At 44.4% G+C, this 22,033-nt stretch overlaps 1 protein-coding gene, 1 non-coding gene and 1 pseudogene across 3 annotated transcripts in view; all 3 read right to left on the bottom strand.

The window, feature by feature from the left end:
• Nucleotides 1–22,033, bottom strand: part of EPHX2 (epoxide hydrolase 2) — a 71,918-nt gene that overhangs the window by 28,872 nt on the left and 21,013 nt on the right. For both annotated transcript variants that reach the window (XM_061425911.1, XM_061425912.1), the window contains 3 exons: nt 9,400–9,474; nt 4,022–4,117; nt 3,430–3,508 (listed from right to left, as the gene is read on the bottom strand). In XM_061425911.1, coding sequence (XP_061281895.1) covers nt 3,430–3,508; nt 4,022–4,117; nt 9,400–9,474 — 250 coding nt within the window. The remainder of the gene's footprint in view (nt 1–3,429; nt 3,509–4,021; nt 4,118–9,399; nt 9,475–22,033) is intronic.
• Nucleotides 385–1,153, bottom strand: LOC133252911 (nascent polypeptide-associated complex subunit alpha-like; annotated as a pseudogene).
• TRNAR-ACG (transfer RNA arginine (anticodon ACG)) lies at nt 12,402–12,474 on the bottom strand. The gene has a single exon. It is a non-coding gene; the product is annotated as a tRNA-Arg (tRNA).

Raw genomic sequence — 22,033 nt, 5'->3', positions numbered from 1 at the left:
TCAGTTCAGGCTCTCAGTCATGTCCGACTCTTTGCAACCCCATGAATCGCAGCACGCCAGACCTCCCTGTCCATCACCCACTCCTGGAGTTTACCCAAACTCATGTCCATTGAGTTGGTGATGCCATCCAGCCACCTCATCCTCTGTCATCCCCTTCTCCTCCTGCCCCCAATCCCTCCCAGTTACCAACAAACTAAAAAGGCCCCTTAGCAAAAAAAAACGTATCTTATTACATGATTAGATTGATACAGTCCGTACAAGGGATTCAGGGAAGATTACAATAGAGATGAATGAAAATAAACACTTAAATAATTAAAGAAAATACCCTTAGACATCTTTCCTGAATATCTGGACTGAGTCCTTCCTTTTTTTTTTTTTAGTTCATCCAACAAGAAGCCATAACTTTATTAATGATAGAAACAGTACAAATTTCAAACCCAGCTGCAGTTACTCTTTTGAAACACCAAAAAAAGGTCCTCTTTTCAGATGGTTACATTGTTAATTCCATAATAGCATTTACAATATCATTACTGTTGTTCTTCAGGGCTCTGACTGCCTTTGCTCTGGACACATTTGCTTGTGACATGACCAATTCTATGTTCTTAACTTCCACACCTGTTTCATCAACCTCTTCCTCTTCACTCTCCTCTTGTACAGTTGGAGTCTGTGTGTTTTCTTGGATGTTTGAGACAGCTTCACCTTGAACTTTGAATTTCTCAGCAGCTGCTAACTGTGCTTGCTGAGATAAATCCTCAGTCTTGGCTTCCCAAAAACAATGTAGGTATCTGAACCTGGGCTCTTGTACACATCTGGTTTTGTGATGACAAAAAGGATATTCTTAGATTTCCGGATAGTGACTCTAGTAACCCCTGTAACCTGTCGAAGACCCAGTTTGGACATAGCCTTCTGTGCCTTTTTTTCACTCCGGCTCTGTTTTGCTTTACTGACTGGTTCTTCATCGATTTCAGCTGCTGCTGCCAGCTGAGCTTGTTGTGTGGTTGCCTGTGTAGAATCCTGTTCCTCAAGCTCTGGGACTGATTCATCACTATCAGATTCTGTTCCAGACCCTGTCTCAGCCTGGGGCTGTGGCCAACTCCTGCTCTGTAGCAGGGACGGTGTCTGTGGCTTCACCAGGCATTTTGTGCGGGGAACGCGGAACCAAGACGGCGGCAGAAAGAGCTGAATCCTTCCTTTTATCTAAAATGCTTCTGTGTCATTCAAGAGGTAGTAAGCTGAGGCTGAGTTGACATGATGACATTTAGGGAACAATCATAGAGGCACACTCTTGCCATGATAGGCTGAGTGGCCTGGAGGTGGCCCCTGAGTGCCTAAGAGCCCCAGCCCATGTCAGCGGGTTTCCAACTCAGCATAGCAGGGCTGATGTGAATGTGGCTGCAGCAGCTCAGGAAAGGGGTGGTGAGCCACTGCCTGGGCTCACTAAGCTGCTAAGAGCATCCTTGACGACAGAGGGACCAGAGACTCTGCTGCACACCTGACTGCTTCCCATTCCCTCCTCCACATGGCATTCTTAAAGGTTGCGGGCTGAGGAACCCTCTGACACTGATAAAGACAATGCACTCTTGGGCAATCCAGTGCTTAAGACTTTGCCTTTCAATGCAGGGGGTGCAGGTTAGATATCTGGTCAGGGAGCCAAGATCCCACATGCCTTGTGGCCAAAAAACCAAAAACATAAAACAGAAGCAATGTTGTAACAAATTCAACAAAGACTTTAAAAATTGCCCTAATTAAAAAAAAATCTTAAAAATATAATGGATTCCTCCCTTCCCAGGGGAAATGCTCATAAACCCACATGTGGTCTCAAGGGTTCACAGGCCCTGACATCCTCGGATGGGCTCCCACTAGGGCCCATAGATGCCGGGTTAAATAAGAATCTGGCCTGCAAATTACTGTATGATTCAGCAATTCCACTTCTGGGTATATATGCCAAAGAACTGACAGGAGGGATGCAAAGAGATATTTGTACACCCGTGTTAATTGCAGCATTATTCACAATAGCCAAAAGGTGAAGCCATCCCAGTGTCCATCAATGGATGCATGTATAAACAAACTGTGGTCTATTCATACAACAAAATATTGTGTGTGTGTGTGTTCAGTCCCTCAGTGGTGTCCGACTCTTTGTAACCCTATGAACTGTAGCCCGCCAGGCTCCTCTGTCCATGGGATTATTCTGGAAAGAATACTAGAGTGGGCTGCCATGCCCTTATCTAGGAGATCTCCCCCACCCAAGAGTCAAACCTGCATCTCCTGAGGCTCCTGCATTGTCAGGCATATTCTTTTATCACTGATCTACTGAGCCTCCCACAATGGAATATTATTCACCCTTAAAAAGGAAGGAAATTGTGATACAGGGTATAACATGGATGAACCCTGATGACATTATGCTAAGTGAAATAAGTCAATTACAAAAGGATAGATACTGTATGATCCACTTAGATGAGGTACCTGGTGAAGTTTATAGAATCAGAGAGCAGAAGGGAGCTTGATGGAAACTGAGGGGAGGGAGAATGGGGAGTCACTGGTTAATGGTCCAGAGATTCAGTTCTGCAAGCTGAAAAAAGAAGCTGCTGCTGCTAAGTCGCTTCAGTCATGTCCGACTCTGTGCGACCCCAGAGACGGCACCAGGCTCCCCCGTCCCTGGGATTCTCCAGGCAAGAACACTGGAGTGGGTTGCCATTTCCTTCTCCAATGCATGAAAGTGAAAGGGAAGTCGCTCAGTCATGTCCGACTCTTTGCGACCCCATGGACTGCGGCCTACCAGGCTCCTTCGTCCATGGGATTTTCCAGGCAAGAGTACTAGAGTGGGGTGCCATTGCCTTCTCTGAAAAAGAAGCTGCTGCTGCTGCTGCCAAGTCGCTTCAGTCGTGTCCAACTCTGTGCGACCCCATAGACGGCAGCCCACGAAGCTCCCTCGTTCCTGGGATTCTCCAGGCAAGAACACTGGAGTGGGTTGCCATTTCCTTCTTCAATGTAGGAAAGTGAAAAGTGAAAGTGAAGTTGCTGAGTCTTGTCCGACTCTTAGCGACCCCATGGACTGCAGGGTCCACCAGGCTCCTCCATCCATGGGATTTTCCAGGCAAGAGTACTGGAGTGGGGTGCCATTGCCTTCTCTGGAAAAAGCTAGATGGTACCAATTACACTTTATATCCTCACTGACTCACAGGAGACTCCCTTGGGGGCACAGACCGCTGAGTTTCTTATATTCATTCAGAGTATGAGGACCAGAGTCATCTGGGGCCCTAAGTGCACAGACATGGACACTGCAGGAACTGGGAGGGGATGGGGTAAGTCAGACCTCCTGGAAGGGCTGCCTGCTCTGACATGAGACCAGGGGAAGACAGTACAGTTGGAGAGCTCAGACAGTCAGAGGGCATGACTCACACAGGAACAGCTGTAAAACAGCTAACTCACCAGGAGGAGCAGATGACTCTCCGTAGCCTTTCATGTCCACAGCTAGGACCCGGAAACCTGCCTGGGCCAGAGCAGGGATCTAGAGCACAAACATTTCAGAACCCCTCTGGTGTGGTCTCATTAGTATTTTTTGGACACTCCCTCTTTGCTTCTTATAAATGGCTTGATTCTAAGTGCTACATGATACTACCTGGAATCCTTGCCATGGGGTTGGAATCTCACTGGGATGGGGCTGCCATGGATGGTGGTAGGGTTTGTACACTGCACCTACTGCGACACGAGAGAGAGTAGCTTTCCTAGTAAAGACCTTGCAGATTTTTATAATCACTACAGACACTTCCCAGCAGGTGGCATAAAGCATCTTGAGGAAGTCGACCTTTATGTAATCTGCAAAGAGATTATAGGAACTAGCACAGCTCTGAGCTCTGAAGCCATCTACAACCCCAATATTTCAGAGATATCACGGTCATCCTTGGGAGACGATGCTCCACAGCAAGGTGTCAGCTTCTTAACGATAGCCAAGGCTGGGTCACACTGTCTAGATGCTTCCCTCCCCTCACCTGACCGTGGTGTTTCTCCCAGTTTCCCTTACCTGATACCTCCAAGAGAACCAACTCTCAGGAAATCCATGGCAGAGGCACACGACAGGGCCAGAGCCCAGCTCCACAAAATGCAGACGTACCCCTGGCTGTAGAAGAGAGAGGGGAACAGGGAGTGATCACAGCCTGCAGGCCAGAGGGAACCAACACCTCTTCCCCAGACCACACGGCCATTTCAGTATGCTGCCAGATCACTTGCGCCTGGCCTGGCTTTCTCAGCGAAAACCCCCAATGTTAGAAGAAAATGTCTGAGAAGAGACAAATGGTCAAACTGTGCAACAGAAATAGGCAGCTTCACTGGAACAAGAAAAGCATGAAAAGAAGATCATAATGTCAATCCCAAAGAAAGGAAATGCCAAAGAATGCTCAAACTACCACACAATTACACTCATCCACACGCTAGTAAAGTAATGTTCAAACCTCTCCAACCCAGGCTTCAGCAATACATGAACCGTGAACTTCCAGATGTTCAAGCTGGTTTTAGAAAAGGCAGAGGAACCAGAGATCAAATTGCCAACATCCACTGGATCATCGAAAAAGCAAGAGAGTTCCAGAAAAACATCTATTTCTGCTTTATTGACTATACCAAAGCCTTTGACTATGAGGATCACAATAAACTGTGGAAAATTCTGAAAGAGATGGGAATACTAGAGCACCTGACCTGCCTCTTGAGAAACCTGTCAGGAAGCAACAGTTAGAACTGGACGTGGAACAACAGACTGGTTCCAAATAGGAAAAGAAGTACGTCAAGGCTGTATATTGTTACCATGCTTATTTAACTTATATGCAGAGTACATCATGAGAAACGCTGGGCTGGATGAAGCACAAGCTGGAATCAAGATTGCAGGGAGAAATATCAATAACCTCAGATATGCAGATAACACCACCTTTATGGCAGAAAATGAAGAAGAACTAAAGAGCTTCTTGATGAAAGTGAGACAGGAGAGTGAAAAATTTGGCTTAAAGCTCAACATTCAGAAAACTAAGATCATGGCATCTGGTCCCATCACTTCATGGCAAATAGATGGGGAAACAGTGGCTGATTTTATTTTTCTAGGCTCCAAAATCACTGCAGATGGTGATTGCAGCCATGAAATTAAAAGACACTTACTCCTTGGAAGAAAGTTATGACCAACCTAGACAGCATATTCAAAAGCAGAGACACTACTTTGCCAACAAAGGTCCGTCTAGTCAAGGCTAAGATTTTTCCAGTAGTCACGTATGGATGTGAGAGTTGGAATATAAGGAAAGCTGAGGGCCGAAGAATTGATGCTTTTGAACTGTGGCGTTGGAGAAGACTCTTGAGAGTCCCTTGGACTGCAAGGAGATCCACCCAGTCCATCCTAAAGGAGGTCAGTCCTGGGTGTTCATTGGAAGAACTGATGTTGAAGTTGAAACTCCAATACTTTGGCCACCTGATGTGAAGAGCTGACTCATTTGAAAAGACCCTGATGCTGGGAAAGATTAACGGCAGGAGGAAAAGGGCACAACAGAGGATGAGATGGTTGGATGGCATCACTGACTCAATGGACATGAGTTTGGGTAGGCTCCAGGAGTTGGTGATGGACAGGGAGGCCTGGCCTGCGGTGGCTAATGGGGTCGCAAAGAGTTGGACATGACTGAGTGACTGAACTGAACTGAATTGAAGTGAATGTTGGAAAACAAACTGATTTTGCTTTCCTCCCTAAAAGGCCCTCATATCCTGTCAGGGTTTCTGGTACCATATGTATTGCATATTTTAAACTAGGGGCTGGGGCTTTCCTGGTGGTCTAGTGCTTAACAATCCTACTTGCAATGCAAGGGACACCAGCTCCATCCGAGGTTGGGAGGATCCCACATGCCACGGGGCAACTAAACCCGTGCACCACAACTAATGAGCCTGCACTCTGGAGCCCAAGAGCTGCAGCTACTGAAGGCCGTGCACCCTAGAGCCCATGCTCTGCAATAAGAGAAGCCATGGCAACAAGAAGCCTGAGCACCACAACTACAGAGTAGCCCCCTGCTTGCTGCAACTAAAGAAAGCCCTCGAACCGCAACAAAGACCCAGCATAAACAAAAATAAAATCAATTAATTAATTAAAAATAAAGTAAACTGGGGGCTGCTCTCGTGCAGGGCATAATATTCAGATGAAGGTGCAGAACACCGTGATTGTTACGTTAAAAGCCGTTTGTCTCTTGAATATGAATTTTTTTTCCCCAGCTCTGCTATACTTCTGGTCTTTGGTGGACTACACAGGTGTGCCTAAGACTGCTCGGGCTGAAAATCCACCTTCTTCTCTACTCCTTGGCTTCTGCTGACATTTTCCAGGCCTCTCCCAACCTCGTTGCAGTGGGTGTGGCCGTGTGACTTAGCCAGTGCTGCCTGAGTGCAAGAGCCCTGAGTTCCATCTGGGCCATAAACCTCTCTCACACCTGGTTCCCCCTCGCTTTTCCTATCTGTACCCGAATGGACTGGACTGTGAGGAAGGAAGAACCTGCAAAAAGAAGAAGCCTGGGTGCTTGAATGACTGTGAGGAGAGAGCCCATTCCCAAACCACAACGGATTTCGCTGCCAGACAGAAACAAACTTGGGAGTCAAGCCACTGGAAGTGTGGGGCTACTTATTACAGCATCGAGCCTACCCTGACCATTACAGCAGGGTCTAAGCAAAAGAGCTAAAGCAATATATAGTCAAAGCACCCTATTTTCTCCTCAAAATACATATCTTAAAATTTCTAATGGAAATAAATGAAAAAAAAAAATAAGCTCCATCTTATGGAAATCTACTTGGAATGACTCTATTTCACTGCAGGTCATACAGCTCCAGGGTGGGCATTCCAAACTGGAAGTTTCACTCATAATTCCCAATGAGCTATTTTGCTCAAGAAAATATCAAGCTAAAAAAAAAAAAAAATATCAGGCTGATGTTTCACAAACTATTTCATGGACAATAGTTGTTTGTTTTTTTTTTTTAAATCAGAATATGTTCTATAGTCTTTCCTTCAGTACTTGGCAAAGAAAGGGAATTGAACTTTTTTGTTTAGGCAACAGTTAATATGCATGGGGTCGCTAAGAGTCGGACACGACTGAGCGACTTCACTTTCACTTTTCATTTTCATGCATTGGAGAAGGAAATGGCAACCCACTCCAGTGTTCTTGCCTGGAGAATCCCAGGGATGGGGGAGCCTGGTGGGCTGCCATCTATGGGGTCGCACAGAGTCGGACACGACTTAAGTGACTTAGCAGCAGCAATATACTTTAATTTGTAAAACTTGACTTTTGCATGTAAAATTGTTATTTAGTCGCTAAGTCATTGGACTCTTTGGCGACCCCATGGACTATAGCACACCAGGCTCCTCTGTCTATGCGATTTTCCCGGGCAAGAATACTGGAGTGGGTTGCCATTTCCTTTTCCAGGAATTGAACTTTAAATTCTATACTCCTTTATATTGAAAAATATTACAGTGCTTTTGTTCAGTCAAATGATCCTAACCGCCCTCTGTTCTTAATGGATCTTAACTAAAAGGTTTGTTCTTTCAGCTGAGTAGCTCAGCAAACACCTGCACTTTCCCATCCTTTGAACAACTTGTTAACACAACTGTCATTAAGCCAGAAATCGGAGATCTATTATTAGCCCACTTTGAGTTTCACTGGCATCAAGGCAACAGTACCCTCAGAGCCTAGGATCCCCAGAGGCCACTACCCCAGTCCTTAAGTTTGGGGTGAGGCCAGAGGAGGTGGTTAGGCAGCTCTGAATCACACTCCTTCAAGGTCAAATAGGAATCTATTGAAACTGGCTGGATATGCAAACATCAGGAGGATTGTGAGAACAAACACTGTCCACTGGGTTGGAGACGCAGGGTCACAGCCCAGACCCCAGCCCCAGGCAAGGAGGCCCTCATGCTGATTCAGTATTAGAGATGAGGTCTGGAGGGAGCTTATGAAACCTTCACCACTCCAGGAGTACCCAGGACCGCACTCACTGATGCTCACCAGAAACGCCCTTTCTCACTGTTCAAATCCCACTCATTCTCTGATGCCTGCTTCGCCACTGAGCCTTATCCCCAGCAATTACATTATAGTCACTTTCTCCATCCCCATAGCACCCATTCTGAGTACCTGAGTCACTGCCAGTAGGGCCATATCCTGTGATGTCACCATGGGAAATATTTTCCTGGCAGACTGCAGACCGCACAAGTCCCGAGGTCATGGAAGACCTCCATTCATCTAGGTTGTTTCTTGAGGTGCCGAGCAAACAGCAATGCTCCCTGAATATCCCTGTGGCTCTCCTCCAGGACATCAGGCACCCCCCCCACACACACACCCAGGTCCCAGACCCGCACAGCTCAGGACACCTGCTCTCTTTGTCCTCAGCTCTCTTCTTTGTGGAGCATGAGGCACAACACCCCATGATCAACACAGGATATTTCAGTTAATCCTTACAAAAACACCAAGACCAGGTATTAGCACCGTCACATCACATAGCTGTGTATACTGAGGTTCAGGACATTAAGAAATGTACACATATGTGTAGACTTAGTAAGTGCCAATGCAGGATTCTAACTGGTTCTTTCCGGCTCCAAAGCAACTGTTGGGGTTTTTTTGTTGTGTGTCAGCTAACCCATAGCTATACTTGCTTTTTTAGTTTAAGTGGTAACAGTGCCAAATGAAGAAAGATCCCAAAATGAACCTGAGTAGATGTCCCAAAGCCCTGTCCTGTATGCCAACTGGGTCGGAAGTCAGGGCCCCTCTGCACATGGCCTTGGTCTTGCCGTAGCTCTGATCCCTGGGCTTAAAACTGGCCATCTCCCTCTTTTTCTTTTCCCTGCGTTTTCCCCAGGACAGGTCTGGTGCCTCCCTGCACCCTTCATATCTGGCTCATGCCTGACACAAAGGAAGGCCCCAATCACACCCGCCAGATGAAATAATGAAATTAAGTGCCAGACACACAGGATGTGCAGGCCAAGCAAGGCCCCCACATGGCCTGTTGTTTGGTGGGAGTCTGATCACACTGGCCCACATCTGTTGTCAAGTTTTGAGGAATGATGCTTTTGTTGTGTTGTTGTTTAGTTGCTAAGTCATGTCCAATCTTTTTTGACCCCATGGACTCTATAGCCCACCATGCTCCCCTGTCCTTGGGATTTCCCAGGCAAAAATACTGGAGTGCGTTGCCATTTCCTTCTCCAGGGGATCTTCCTGATCCAGGGATCGAATCCATATCTCTTGTATTGGCAGGTGGATTCTTTACCACTGAGCCACCAGGGAAGGTGGATGCTTGTGGGAAAGGCCTTTTCCCTATAAATGGTGGGTGTGCAGCTCCCCAGGAGATTTCACAAATGTACATGGGCTGGTTGGAGAGGACTCGGCTGACAGCGAGAGCGCATGGACTCACCTTTATGGGCACGTATCCATGGGTCATGGTGCTTGGATCACATGAGATGGGCTGGGGGGCTGCGGTTTGGAGAAGCTGAAAGTAAGAGACACACAGTAAGGGAGATGGCTCTGCTTCTGTCCACAAGACCTCTGAGTTCACAAAGTATTGCAAGACAGCCCCAAGTTGTGCCATGGACTCCTGAGCTGATGAGGTGACTGACCTACTGGCCCCCTCTCCCCTCGGGTCATAGCCAGGCTTCACTCCCTCCATTTCCCCTTGGGTCAGTGGAGTCTGATAACTGAGTTCTGGCCAATGGGTAGCAGACAAAAGAGTATGGCCCATGCAACTAGAGGTGATCATACTGAGAGAAGCAACTCAGAAAGAGAAAAGACAAATACCATATTGTCACTTATAGGTAGACTCTAAAATACACACAAATGAACCTATCTGTGAAAGAGAAACAGACTCAGACAATAAACAATAAGGCCCTACTATAGAGCACAGGGAACTATATTCAATGCTGTTGTGTAGTCGCTAAGTTGTGTCTGACTCTTTTGCGATCCCATGGACTGTAACCCACTAGGCTCCTCTGTCCATGGGATTTCCCAGGCAAGGCTACTGGAGTGGGTTGCCATTTCCTTCTCTAGGGGATCTTCCCAGACCAGGAATCGAACCTGCATCACCTGGATTGCAAGAGGATTCTTTACCGCTGAGCCACCAGAGAAAAGATTTTTAAAATGCATGAAAAATAAAAGAAGAAGAGCGTGGTCTGACCACCAGACCTGTGAAAATCCACATGCAAATAATGGAGGAAGTAGACTGTGAAACTGACCTCCTTTTAAAAATGGAAGAGTCTGCCTGGGAATCTGTAGAGGGTGAGACTGGTGGGTCTCCACCTATGCAGTGTTCAGAAAGGACCCAGGGTGAGGTGACAGGGATGGGCAGCTGGGTGCCTCTGACAGTGATGAGGGAGTCAAGACAGCCCCCAGGGCCAGTGTACCCTGGAGTCCTTTTTCTAATGTGTCCCCAACTTCCCAGATCACACACTAGGGGCTGTCTCCCTGATTCCATGGGTGGGGAAGGTGGGGATTTCCTTCACACACATGGTTCTCCCATGTTTTTGTCCAGCTTATAAAGCCCACTCATGACTGATTCCCATAGCCTTTCTGACAGATAAGAGGCACTTCCCTCTTTAAAAAGGAGTGATTAGCATTTTTCCTTACACCTTCCCCATGCCTCTTAGGAGGACAAGTGGGACATAGCTTACTTTCCCTATTATAATAAGGCCGGTGTGTGTGGCTCAGATGTGATGAGGGGATAAATCTCGTAAGTGGGAGCAGCAAGTGGCCACTCTAATCCCAGGTTTGGCGCTTCCTTCTCTGCTGCACAAGGCTTCTGGGCTTTCGGAAAGACAAATCAAGCTTGGGAGAGATGCTCTAACGTTGTGAAGTCATTGTGCTGTGTGTGCTATGCTAAGTTGCTTCAATCGTCTCTGACTCTGCGATACTATGGACTGTAGCCCACCAGCCTCCTCCGAGTCCATGGGATTCTCCAGGCAAGAAAACTGGAGTGGGTTGCCATTTCCTTCTCCAGGGGATATTCTAGACCCAGGGATGGACCTGAGTCTCCTGCATTGGCAGGTGGGTTCTTTACTACTGAGCCACTTAACTTCCCCCAAAAGACCCCTCAAGGCACCACTGTGGTCTGGCTTTGTTTTCACCACATGTTTTGCGCAAAGGAGGCACCACTATTATTGAAGATCTACAATGACTGTGTAAGAGATTAGAAAATATATTAATATATCTCAGTCTCTGCCTGGCACAGAGCTCATGAAGCCCTTGTAAATTCTTAAGTAGTAACAGTGCTCATTGAAAAAGCAAGAGAGTTCCAGAAAAACATCTATTTCTGCTTTATTGACTATGCCAAAGCCTTTGACTCTGTGGATCACAATAAATTGGAAAATTCTGGAAGAGATAGGAATACCAGACTACCTGACCTGCCTCTTGAGAGATTTGTATGCAGGTCAGGAGGCAACAGTTAGAACTGGACATGGAACAACTGACTGGTTCCAAATAGGAAAGAAGTATGTCAAGACTGTATATTGTCACCCTGTTTATTTAACTTATATGCAGAGTACATCATGAGAAATGCTGGGCTGGAAGAAGCACAAGCCGGAATCAAGATTGCCAGGACAAATATCAATAACCTCAGATATGCAGATGACACCACCCTTATGGCAGAAAGTGAAGAGGAACTAAAAAGCCTCTTGATGAAAGTGAAAGAGGAGAGTGAAAAAGTTGGCTTAAAGCTCAACATTCAGAAAACGAAGATCATGGCATCTGGTCCCATCACTTCATGGCAAATAGATGGGGAAACAATGGAAACAGTGGCAGACTTTATTTTCTTGGGCTCCAAAACCACTGAAGATGGTGATTACAGCCATGAAATAAAAAGACACTTACTCCTTGGAAGGAAAGTTATGACCAACCTAGATAGCATATTAAAAAGCAGAGACATTACTTTGCCAACAAAGGTCCCTCTAGTCAAGGTTATGGTTTTTCCAGTGGTCATGTATGGATGTGAGAGTTGGACTGTGAAGAAAGCTGAGTGCTGAAGAATTGATGCTTTTGAACTGTGGTGTTGGAGAAGACTCTTGCAAGTCCCTTGGACTGCAAGGAGATCCAACCAGTCCATCCTAAAGGAAACCAGTCCTGAATGTTCATTGGAAGGACTGATGTTGAAGCTGAAACTCCAATACTTTGGCCACCTGATGCGAAGAACTGACTCACTGGAAAAGATCCTGATGCTGGGAAAGACTGAGGGCAGGAGGAGAAGGGGATGACAGAGAATGAGATGGTTGGATGGCATCACTGACTCAATGAACATGAAGTGAAGTGAAGTCGCTCAGTCGTGTCCGACTTTTTGCGGCCCCATGGACTGTAGCCTATCAGGCTCCTTCATCTATGGGATTTTCCAGGCAAGAATACTGGAGTGGGTTGCCATTTCCTTCTCCAGGGATATTCCCAACCCAGGGATCGAACCCGGGTCTCCCGCGTCGTAGGCAGACGCTTTTACCATCTGAGCCACTAGGGAAGCCAATGAACGTGAGTTTGAGTAAACTGCGGGAGTTGATGATGAACAGGGAGGCCTGGCATGCTACAGTCCATGGCATCACAAAGAGTCTGACACGACTGAGCGACTGAACTGGACTGAACTGAAGAGTGCTCAGAGCATCTTTTGTTCTAATGAGGTGACTCTGGGTGGGTTCCTGGGTGGAGGCTGGTCACCAGAAAGACAAAGCCAGGATTAGAAGCTTGGGATTTTCAGCCACCTCCCACTTCCCCACAATGTCTGGAAGGGGAGGGAGGGAGGAAGGGCTGGAAGTGAAGTTAATAATTGATCGTGCCTACATGAGGAAGTCTCCATGAACATCCACCCAACTCCAGAAGCATGGAGTTCAGAGACCTTCTAGGCTGGTGAAATCCACACTGAAAGGGTAACATGCCACAACTCCAGGGAGACAGAGGCTCCTGTGCTCGGGACCCTCCCAGATCTTGCCCTGTGCCTCCCTTCATCTGGCTGTTCATCTGTGTCCTTTATTAAATTCTTTTATAAACTGGTTAGGGTTAGGGTTCTCCAGGGGATCTTCCCAACCCAGGGATCGAACCTGGGCCTCCTGCATTGCAGGCAGATTCTTTCCCGACTGAGCCACCAGGAAAGCCCGAATAACACTTTATAAACAGGTAAACAAAAGTGCTTCCCTGAGTTCTGTGAGCCACTGTAACAAGTTAATAGATTCGGGGGGTGGGGTTCTGAGACGCTCCAATTTATAGCCAATCAGTTGGAAGCACAGGTGACGACTTCAATGTGGGGTTGGCATCTGAAGTCGAGGGGTCAGTCTTGTCAGACTGAGCCCTTAACCTGTGAGCTCTGATACCCTCTCCAGGTAGATGGTGTCAGAACTAAGCTAAACTGAAGGCCACCGGCTCATGTGGCAGAGTGTCAGGGAATGTTCAACAGTAGGATTCCTGTGTGCTGTTTCCTATCTCTCTTGAACCCTCTGTTCCTTATCAGTTCCTGATAGGAGCGAGAGGAGTGGCAAGCCACTCCCAGGACTGAGGTCAAAGAGATGGGATTCTTGCATAGGATTTCCTTCATTAGCTTTTCCATACGGTGAAAGGGATTATCTACGACCCTCTTTTGATATGGATTGCCTTTTGGCCTTATGGCCTCTACTGCTCTTTGTTTCCTTGGTAACTCCCGGTAAAGCCTGGTCTTTTGATCTTTATCTGAAGAAGCTATCTTGTAATATGGTATATATACTCACACAAAATTCAATGAAGCACACTTGTTCCATCAGACTTGGGTCCCTGTGCCCTTCCTTCTCTCTCTCTCTCTTTCTGTCTTATTCCCTGGAGTGTGAAGGCCAGCTGCATAACCCAGGGAATATCACCCTCTTTCCTTCTTTCACTTTCTTATCGTCGACTCTGGACCACCAGGTTCTGGTCCACTGAAGGACCCCAACAAGTGGCGCCCAGAACAGGGGCCTGGTATATGCGGTACTTCGGACAGAGTGACTCAGGGCCTATTGAGGCCGGTAAGTACAAGGACATGGGTCAAACGGCTGGAAAGCCCCCCTCACTTTTCTACTCTACTTCATCATCTATTTAAAGTTCAGGGACTTTCGGTTTTGTGCCAATGAGTAGAGGCTTGCCTTCAAACAATAGTTGAACATAATCCCTGGTTCCCTGATGAAGGCAGTTTTGATTTAGAAATTTGGCAGTGGGTCAAAGAGAATGTTGAACAAGCCGCTAGACGGGGAAAAAATATTCCAATTGATTTCTGGCCCCTGTGGGCTCTCATTAAAGCTGTAATCTGCCATTTCAAGGCAATTCTAGCCCTCCCGATATTCGACAACAGACAGAACGCTTATTACATTAATATGAATTAGATGATGAAATTTTACAAAAGGCCCAATTAGAACAACATAAAATATTTCAGAATTTTCCTACAAGCCCTGCCCTGGCTGCTCCAAATGCTCCTCCTCTGCCAACAGGCGCGAATCCAAAAGTCTCTCTTTTTCTAGAACTTAATGCTTCTGACGACTCTCCTGAGACACTTTGTGACACCAAAACTGGCAATACTTTTCTGGATAATAATGATATGTCCTTAGCACAAATTCATATTTGCAAAAAATTGCTACCTACTCACTCTCCTTTGCGACAGAGGCACTCTGATTTGCTGGCTTTGCAATCACATGTCTCTGAAGCCGATGGTTTTTTCTGCCTTCCCAGTTTTAGGAAATGCAAATGCTCAAAGGCAAACAATATCTCAATATGAGGGTATTAACTTTTCTCACATGCAACAAATGAAAAAGGCTGTAAATATGTGTGGCCCACATTCACCTTTTACTAGAAAAATTCTAAATGCTATGGTGTCTTCTACTGGAACCTTTATTCCCTATGATTGGTCAACTTTAATAAAAGCTCTCCTTAAACCAGGAGAATATCTTCAGTGGACAATGTGGTTTTAAGATATAGCCAGAGATCATGCTAACAAAAACACTCGAGCTGGCACTCCCCCAAACCAAATTACTTTTGAAATGTTAACTGGCACTGGACAATTTGACGCTATAGAAGCTCAAATACAATGCCCGCCTTTCTTGCATGAATAATTAAAAACAGTGGCTCTTGAAGCTTGGGATGGAATTACTCCTCAAGGGGAGCCTACAGGTAGCTACACTAAAATATTACAAGGACCTAATGAAACTTATGCTGATTTTTTTAGCTAGATTAGAAACTGCTATTTCCCGTACTGTAATCAGAGAAGAAGCTAAAAGGCAACTTGAGAAATTACTTGCTTATGAAAATGCAAATCAGGGATGTCAAAAGGCTATAGCCCCAATTCGTGAGACAGGGACTATTATTGATTATTTGAAGGCTTGTCACAATCTAGCATCAGAAACTCAAAAAATGCAAATGCTAGCTGAAACAATGGCTGCTTGCTTTAAAAAGGGAAATGGGGGATATTTTACATGCGGGGACAATAACTATTTAAAAAGGGATTGTCTTAAGTAAGCTAATAAAAAACCTCCAAAAGTCTGCCCCCACAAATCTTCGGTCTTTTACTCAGCCGATCTAGTTTGACTTCTAAAGGAATTAATTAACTGTTCACCCTGGAGTAATCGATTCAGATTATAAAGGAGAAATTCAAATTATGATGTCATCTAAGATTTTATGGCAATTCAAAAGGGGGGACAAAATTGTTCAATTACTTCTTTTACCCTACATTTCTATTAACTCCTCTAATGATGTACGGACAGGCGGATTCGGCAGTACAGATCAAAAACAATCTTTATGGACATCATTGGTATCTGAATATGCCCGACCAAATATAAATATCAAAATTAACAGTAAAAGATTTTCTGGTCTCCTTGATATTGGATCTGATATTACTATTATATCCAAACATTTATGGCCCAAATCCTGGCCTATACAAAAAATCTCTTGCCAAATTGCAGGAATTTCTCAAATCAAAGTACAAGAAGTTCATCAAAGTGTTCAAATCTACCCATGTGAGGGACCAGAAGGTCAAACTGCAACATTAAAACCTTATGTGATAGATGCACCCCTTAATCTAATAGGAAGGGACTTACTTATGCAATGGCAAACTCAGATATACAGTCCACATTTTTCCGAGGGGCCACTGCTCATTTAACAAATAATACAATTATTAAAATAACTTGGAAGAATGATGAGCCCATTTGGACAGAGCAGTGGCCTCTTATGAAAGAGAACAGGCTGCTAAAGAACTTATAGATACACAATTAGAATTGAAACATATTGAGGAATATTACTCTCCTTGGAACTCTCCAAGTTATATTTTTGTTATAAAAAAGAAATCTAAAAACTGGCGTCTCTTAACAGACTTTAGAAAAGTTATTGCTACTATGAAACCTATGGGTGCATTACAACCAGGAATCCCATCACCTACCACTATTCCTCAAAATTGGCACATTATTATTATTGATTTGCAAGATTGCTTTTTTAATATACCTCTATGAGATTCGCTTTCTCTCTCCTTTATCCCAATCATATCAGGCTTCATAAACGATACCAATGGACTGTATTGCCTCAAGGAATGATGAACTCCCACTATGCGTCAGTACTACGTAGCTAAAGCCCTTGAGCCTGTGAGAAAACAATTTCCTGACTTGCGACCCCATGGACTGTAGCCTATCAGGCTCCTCCGTCCATGGGATTTTCCAGGCAAGAGCGCTGGAGTGGATTGCCATTTCCTTCTCCAGGGCATATTCCCGACCCAGGAACTGAACCCGGGTCTCCTGCATTGCAGCCAGACACTTTACCGTCTGAGCCACTGGGGAAGCCCTGTTATCCTTTACATGAATGATATATTGTTTTCGGTTCCATCTGTTTTAGAAACTCAACGTATGTTTGATACAGCTCAACAATGCTTATACTCTGGATTAATTATTGCCCCTGAAAAAATTTAAGCCTCTACACCTTATCATTACTTAGGATTTGTTGTTAATAGACAACGTATTACTACCCAACTAACTCAGATTCATACTGATAACCTTAAATGATTTTCAGAAACCCTTGCTGCTGCTGCTGCTAAGTCACTTCAGTCGTGTCCGACTCTGTGTGACCCCATAGACGGCAGCCCACCAGGCTCCCCCATCCCTGGGATTCTCCAGGCAAGAACACTGGAGTGGGTTGCCATTTCCTTCTCCAATGCATGAAAGTGAAAAGTGAAAGTGAAGTCGTTCAGTCGTGTCCGACTCTTCACGACCCCATGGACTGCAGCCTACCAGGCTCCGCTGTCCATAGGATTTTCCAGGCAAGAGTACTGGAGTGGGGTGCCATCGCCTTCTCCGTCAGAAACCCTTAGGTGATATAAATTGGATTAGACCCTCTTTCAGTTCAGTTCAGTTCAGTCACTCAGTCGTGTCTGACTCTTTGCGACCCCACGAATCACAGCACGCCAGGCCTCCCTGTCCATCACCGACTTCCAGAGTCCACCCAAAACCATGTCCATTGAGTCAGTGATGCCATCCAACCATCTCATCCTCTGTTGTCCCCTTCCCTTCCTGCCCTCAATCTTTCCCAGCATCAGGGTCTTTTCAAAAGAGTCAGCTCTTCGCATCAGGTGGCCAAAGTATTGGAGTTTCAGCTTCAACATTAGTCCCTCCAATGAACACCCAAGACTCATCTCCTTTAGGATGGACTGGTTGGATCTCCTTGCAGTCCAAGGGACTCTCAAGAGTCTTCTCCAACACCACAGTTCAAAAGCATCAATTCTTTGGCGCTCAGCTTTCTTCACAGTCCAACTCTCACATCCATACATGACTACTGGAAACACCATAGCCTTGACTAGACGGACCTTTGTTGACAAAGTAATGTCTCTACTTTTTAATATGCTGTCTAGGTTGGTCATAACTTTTCTTCCAAGGAGTATAAGCGTCTTTTTTTTTTCTTTTTTTTTACAATTTTATTTTATTTTTAAACTTTACAATATTGTGTTAGTTTTGCCAAATATCGAAATGAATCCGCCACAGGTATACATGTGTTCCCCATCCTGAACTTTTCACTCCCTCCTCCCTCCCCATACCATCCCTCTGGGTCGTCCCAGTGCACCAGCCCCAAGCATCCAGTATCATGCATCGAACCTGGACTGGCGACTCGTTTCATACATGATATTATACATGCTTCAATGCCATTCTCCCAAATCTTCCCACCCTCTCCCTCTCTCACAGAGTCCATAAGATTGTTCTATACATCAGTGTCTCTTTTGCTGTCTTGTACACAGGGTTATTGTTACCATCTTTCTAAATTCCATATATATGTGTTAGTATACTGTATTGGTGTTTTTCTTTCTGGCTTACTTCACTCTGTATAATAGGCTCCAGTTTCATCCACCTCATTAGAACTGATTCAAATGTATTCTTTTTTATGGCTGAGTAATACTCCATTGTGTATATGTACCACAGCTTTCTTATCCATTCATCTGCTGATGGACATCTAGGTTGCTTCCATGTCCTGGCTATTATAAACAGTGCTGCGATGAACATTGGGGCGTCTTTTAATTTCATGGCTGCAATGACCATCTGCAGTGATTTTGGAGCCCAGAAAAATAAAGTCTGACACTGTTTCCACTGTTTCCCCATCTATTTCTCATGAAGTGATGGGACCAGATGCCATGATCTTAGTTTTCTGAATGTTGAGCTTTAAGCCAACTTTTTCACTCTCCTCTTTCACTTTCATCAAGAGGCTTTTTAGTTCCTCTTCACTTTCTGCCATAAGGGTGGTGCCATCTGCATATCTGAGGTTATTGATATTTCTCCCAGCAATCTTGATTCCAGCTTGTGCTTCATCCAGCCCAGCGTTTCTCATGATGTACTCTGCATATAAGTTAAATAAGCAGGGTGACAATATACAGCCTTGACGGACTCCCTTCCTGATTTGGAACCAGTCTGTTGTTCCATGTCCAGTTCTAACTGTTGCTTCCTGACCTGCATATAGGTTTCTCAAGAGGCAGGTCAGGTGGTCTGGTATTCCCATCTCTTTCAGAATTTTCCATAGTTTATTGTGGTCCACACAGTCAAAGGCTTTGGCATAGTCAATAAAGCAGAAATAGATGTTTTTCTGGAACTCTCTTGCTTTTTCCATGATCCAGCAGATGTTGGCAATTTGATCTCTGGTTCCTTTGCCTTTTCTAAAACCAGCTTGAACATCTGGAAGTTCATGGTTCACGTATTGCTGAAGCCTGGCTTGGAGAATTTTAAGCATTACTTTACTAGCGTGTGAGATGAGTGCAATTGTGTGGTAGTTTGAGCATTCTTTGGCATTGCCTTTCTTTGAGATTGGAATGAAAACTGACCTTTTCCAGTCCTGTGGCCACTGCTGAGTTTTCCAAATTTGCGGGCATATTGAGTGCAGCACTTTCACAGCATCATCTTCCAGGATTTGAAATAGGTCAACTGGAGTTCCATCACCTCCACTAGCTTTGTTCATAGTGATGCTTCCTAAGGCCCACTTGACTTCACATTCCAGGATGTCCGGCTTTAGGTGAGTGATCACACCATCGTGATTATCTGGGTCGTGAAGCTCTTTTCTGTACAGTTCTTCTGTGTATTCTTGCCACCTCTTCTTAATATCTTCTGCTTCTGTTAGGTCTATACCATTTCTGTCCTTTATTGAGCCCATCTTTGCATGAAATGTTCCCTTGGTATCTCTAATTTTCTTGAAGAGATCTCTAGTCTTTCCCATTCTGTTGTTTTCCTCTATTTCTTCGCACTGATCCCTGAGGAAGGCTTTCTTATCTCTTCTTGCTATTCTTTGGAACTGTGCATTCAGATGCTTATGTCTTTCCTTTTCTCCTTTGCTTTTCACTTCTCTTCTTTTCACAGCTATTTGTAAGGCCTCCCCAGACAGCCATTTTACTTTTTTGCATTTCTTTTCCATGGGGATGATCTTGATCCCTGTCTCCTGTACAATGTCACGAAGCTCCATCCATAGTTGATCAGGCACTCTGTCTATCAGATCTAGGCCCTTAAATCTATTTCTCACTTCCACTGTATAGTCATAAGGGATTTGATTTAGGTCATACCAGAATGGTCTAGTGGTTTTCCCTACTTTCTTCAATTTCAGTCTGAATTTGGCAATAAGGAGCTCATGATCTGAGCCACAGTCACCTCCCGGTCTTGTTTTTGCTGACTGTATAGAGCTTCTCCATCTTTGGCTGCAAAGAATATAATCAATCTGGTTTTGGTGTTGACCATCTGGTGATGTCCATGTGTACAGGCCTTCTTTAGACATTGCTAATTATGAACTGAATAACCTATTTAATACTTTAAAAGGAGGTCCTGATTTAAATAGCCCTTCTTTACCTTCTCAAGAGACACGAGAGGAACTGTATTTAGTGCAAAGTAAATTACAAAAACAATTTCTTACTCACCTTAAACTAGATTTACCTCTAAAATTATTTGTACTCCCCTCTCTTCATTGTCCCACAGGACTTCTTGCCCATCAAGAACACCCAGTAGAATGGATCTATACCCATTTTAGGGGAATAAAGTCACTTACACCCTACCTTGATTTAATTGTTCTAATCATTATCAATGGAAGAAATAGGACTAAAACTCTAATTGGCTCTGATCCTCATAAAATTGTAATACTTATCAATAAATCTCAATTTGAGAATGCATTACAAACTTCTACCGATTCCAAATAGCTTTTCTGGAATATTTTGGAGAAGTTTCATTTCATTATCCTTCTGGTAAGCTGTGGAATTTCTTCAAAAATACTGAATGTATTATTTCTTGTATTATCAGCTCACAGCCTATACCATAGCCTGAGGTTTTTTGTATAGATGGGACTAAAAACGCCAAAGCTTCATTCTAGTCTCTTAAGGAATATAAAGTCTTTTATACTAAATTTCATTCTGCTCAACAAAATGAATTATATGCTCTTATTCAAGTTGTTTACCTACATCCTTACCCCATTAATATAGTCTCTGACTCTTTATAGTCTGTTTTTGTATTAAAAAATATAGAAACCTCCACCATAAACTCCAATCAACCTATTATTCAACAACTCTTTTTCGAACTACAATCTGTTGTTAGAAACTGCAATTCTCCCATTTATATTACACATATTCGAGCACATTCTTGTCTTCCTAGCCCCGTGACTATGGTAATGAACAAGCTGATAAACTGGTTTCCTTTGCTACTCCAGAGGAACAGCATGTTCTGTTGCATAACAATGCTGGCTCCCTACACCAGCTATGGAAAATCCCATAACGCCAAGCTAACGAAATTATTAGTAATTGCTCTACTGGTAGATGAAGACCCCTACATCTTCAACCCATCGCACAAGGTATTAATCCTCACGGTTTGCAACCTAATGAACTATGGCAAATGGATGTAACTCATTGCCCTGAACTTTCTCCATCTTCTTCCTTGCATGTCTGTATCGACACGAATTCTTCTTTTATTTGGGTCATACCTCTTCGTGGTGAGGTTACACAACACGTTATAACCCACTTATTAACTTGTTTTGCTGTAATGGGAACTCCTAGTTCTAGAAAAACAGACAATGGCCCTGCCTATATTGCTAGACACTTTAAACAATTTTTACAATCTTTTTCTTTAAACATATTACAGGTATTCCTTATAATCCACAGACACAAGACGTAGTTGAACGAACACATCACACACTAAAGTTACAAATAAAAAAAAATAATAAAAAAGAGGGAATACAGAGGAACACTACTGTCTTCCTTATCTAAAGCAGACTTTACCAGATTCCAATATAAGATGTTTTCTAAACGTATAACTATTGTTAATACAGCTTTATTTGTTTTAAAATTTTTAAACTTACCACAGGGAGATATCTTAACGAGAACAGAAAGGCATTTTGAGGAATTGAGGACACTCCTCTTCCTCTGCCCATTTGGTACCAAGACGGGTTAACGAAATAATGGAAATCTGGGAAACTAATCTTACAGGGAAAGTGGTATGCTTGAATTTCCCCAGATGGATCAAACGAACCCACATGGCTTCCCCTTCAAAAGATTCGACTCAAGGGGGCCCGTGGCCTTCAAAATGGAGACGGCACAACATGGACACCAG

The sequence above is a fragment of the Bos javanicus genome, chromosome 8 (genome assembly GCF_032452875.1).
Source record: "Bos javanicus breed banteng chromosome 8, ARS-OSU_banteng_1.0, whole genome shotgun sequence".
NCBI classification, from domain to species: domain Eukaryota; kingdom Metazoa; phylum Chordata; class Mammalia; order Artiodactyla; family Bovidae; genus Bos; species Bos javanicus.
This window is presented reverse-complemented; position numbering and strand designations above follow the sequence as displayed.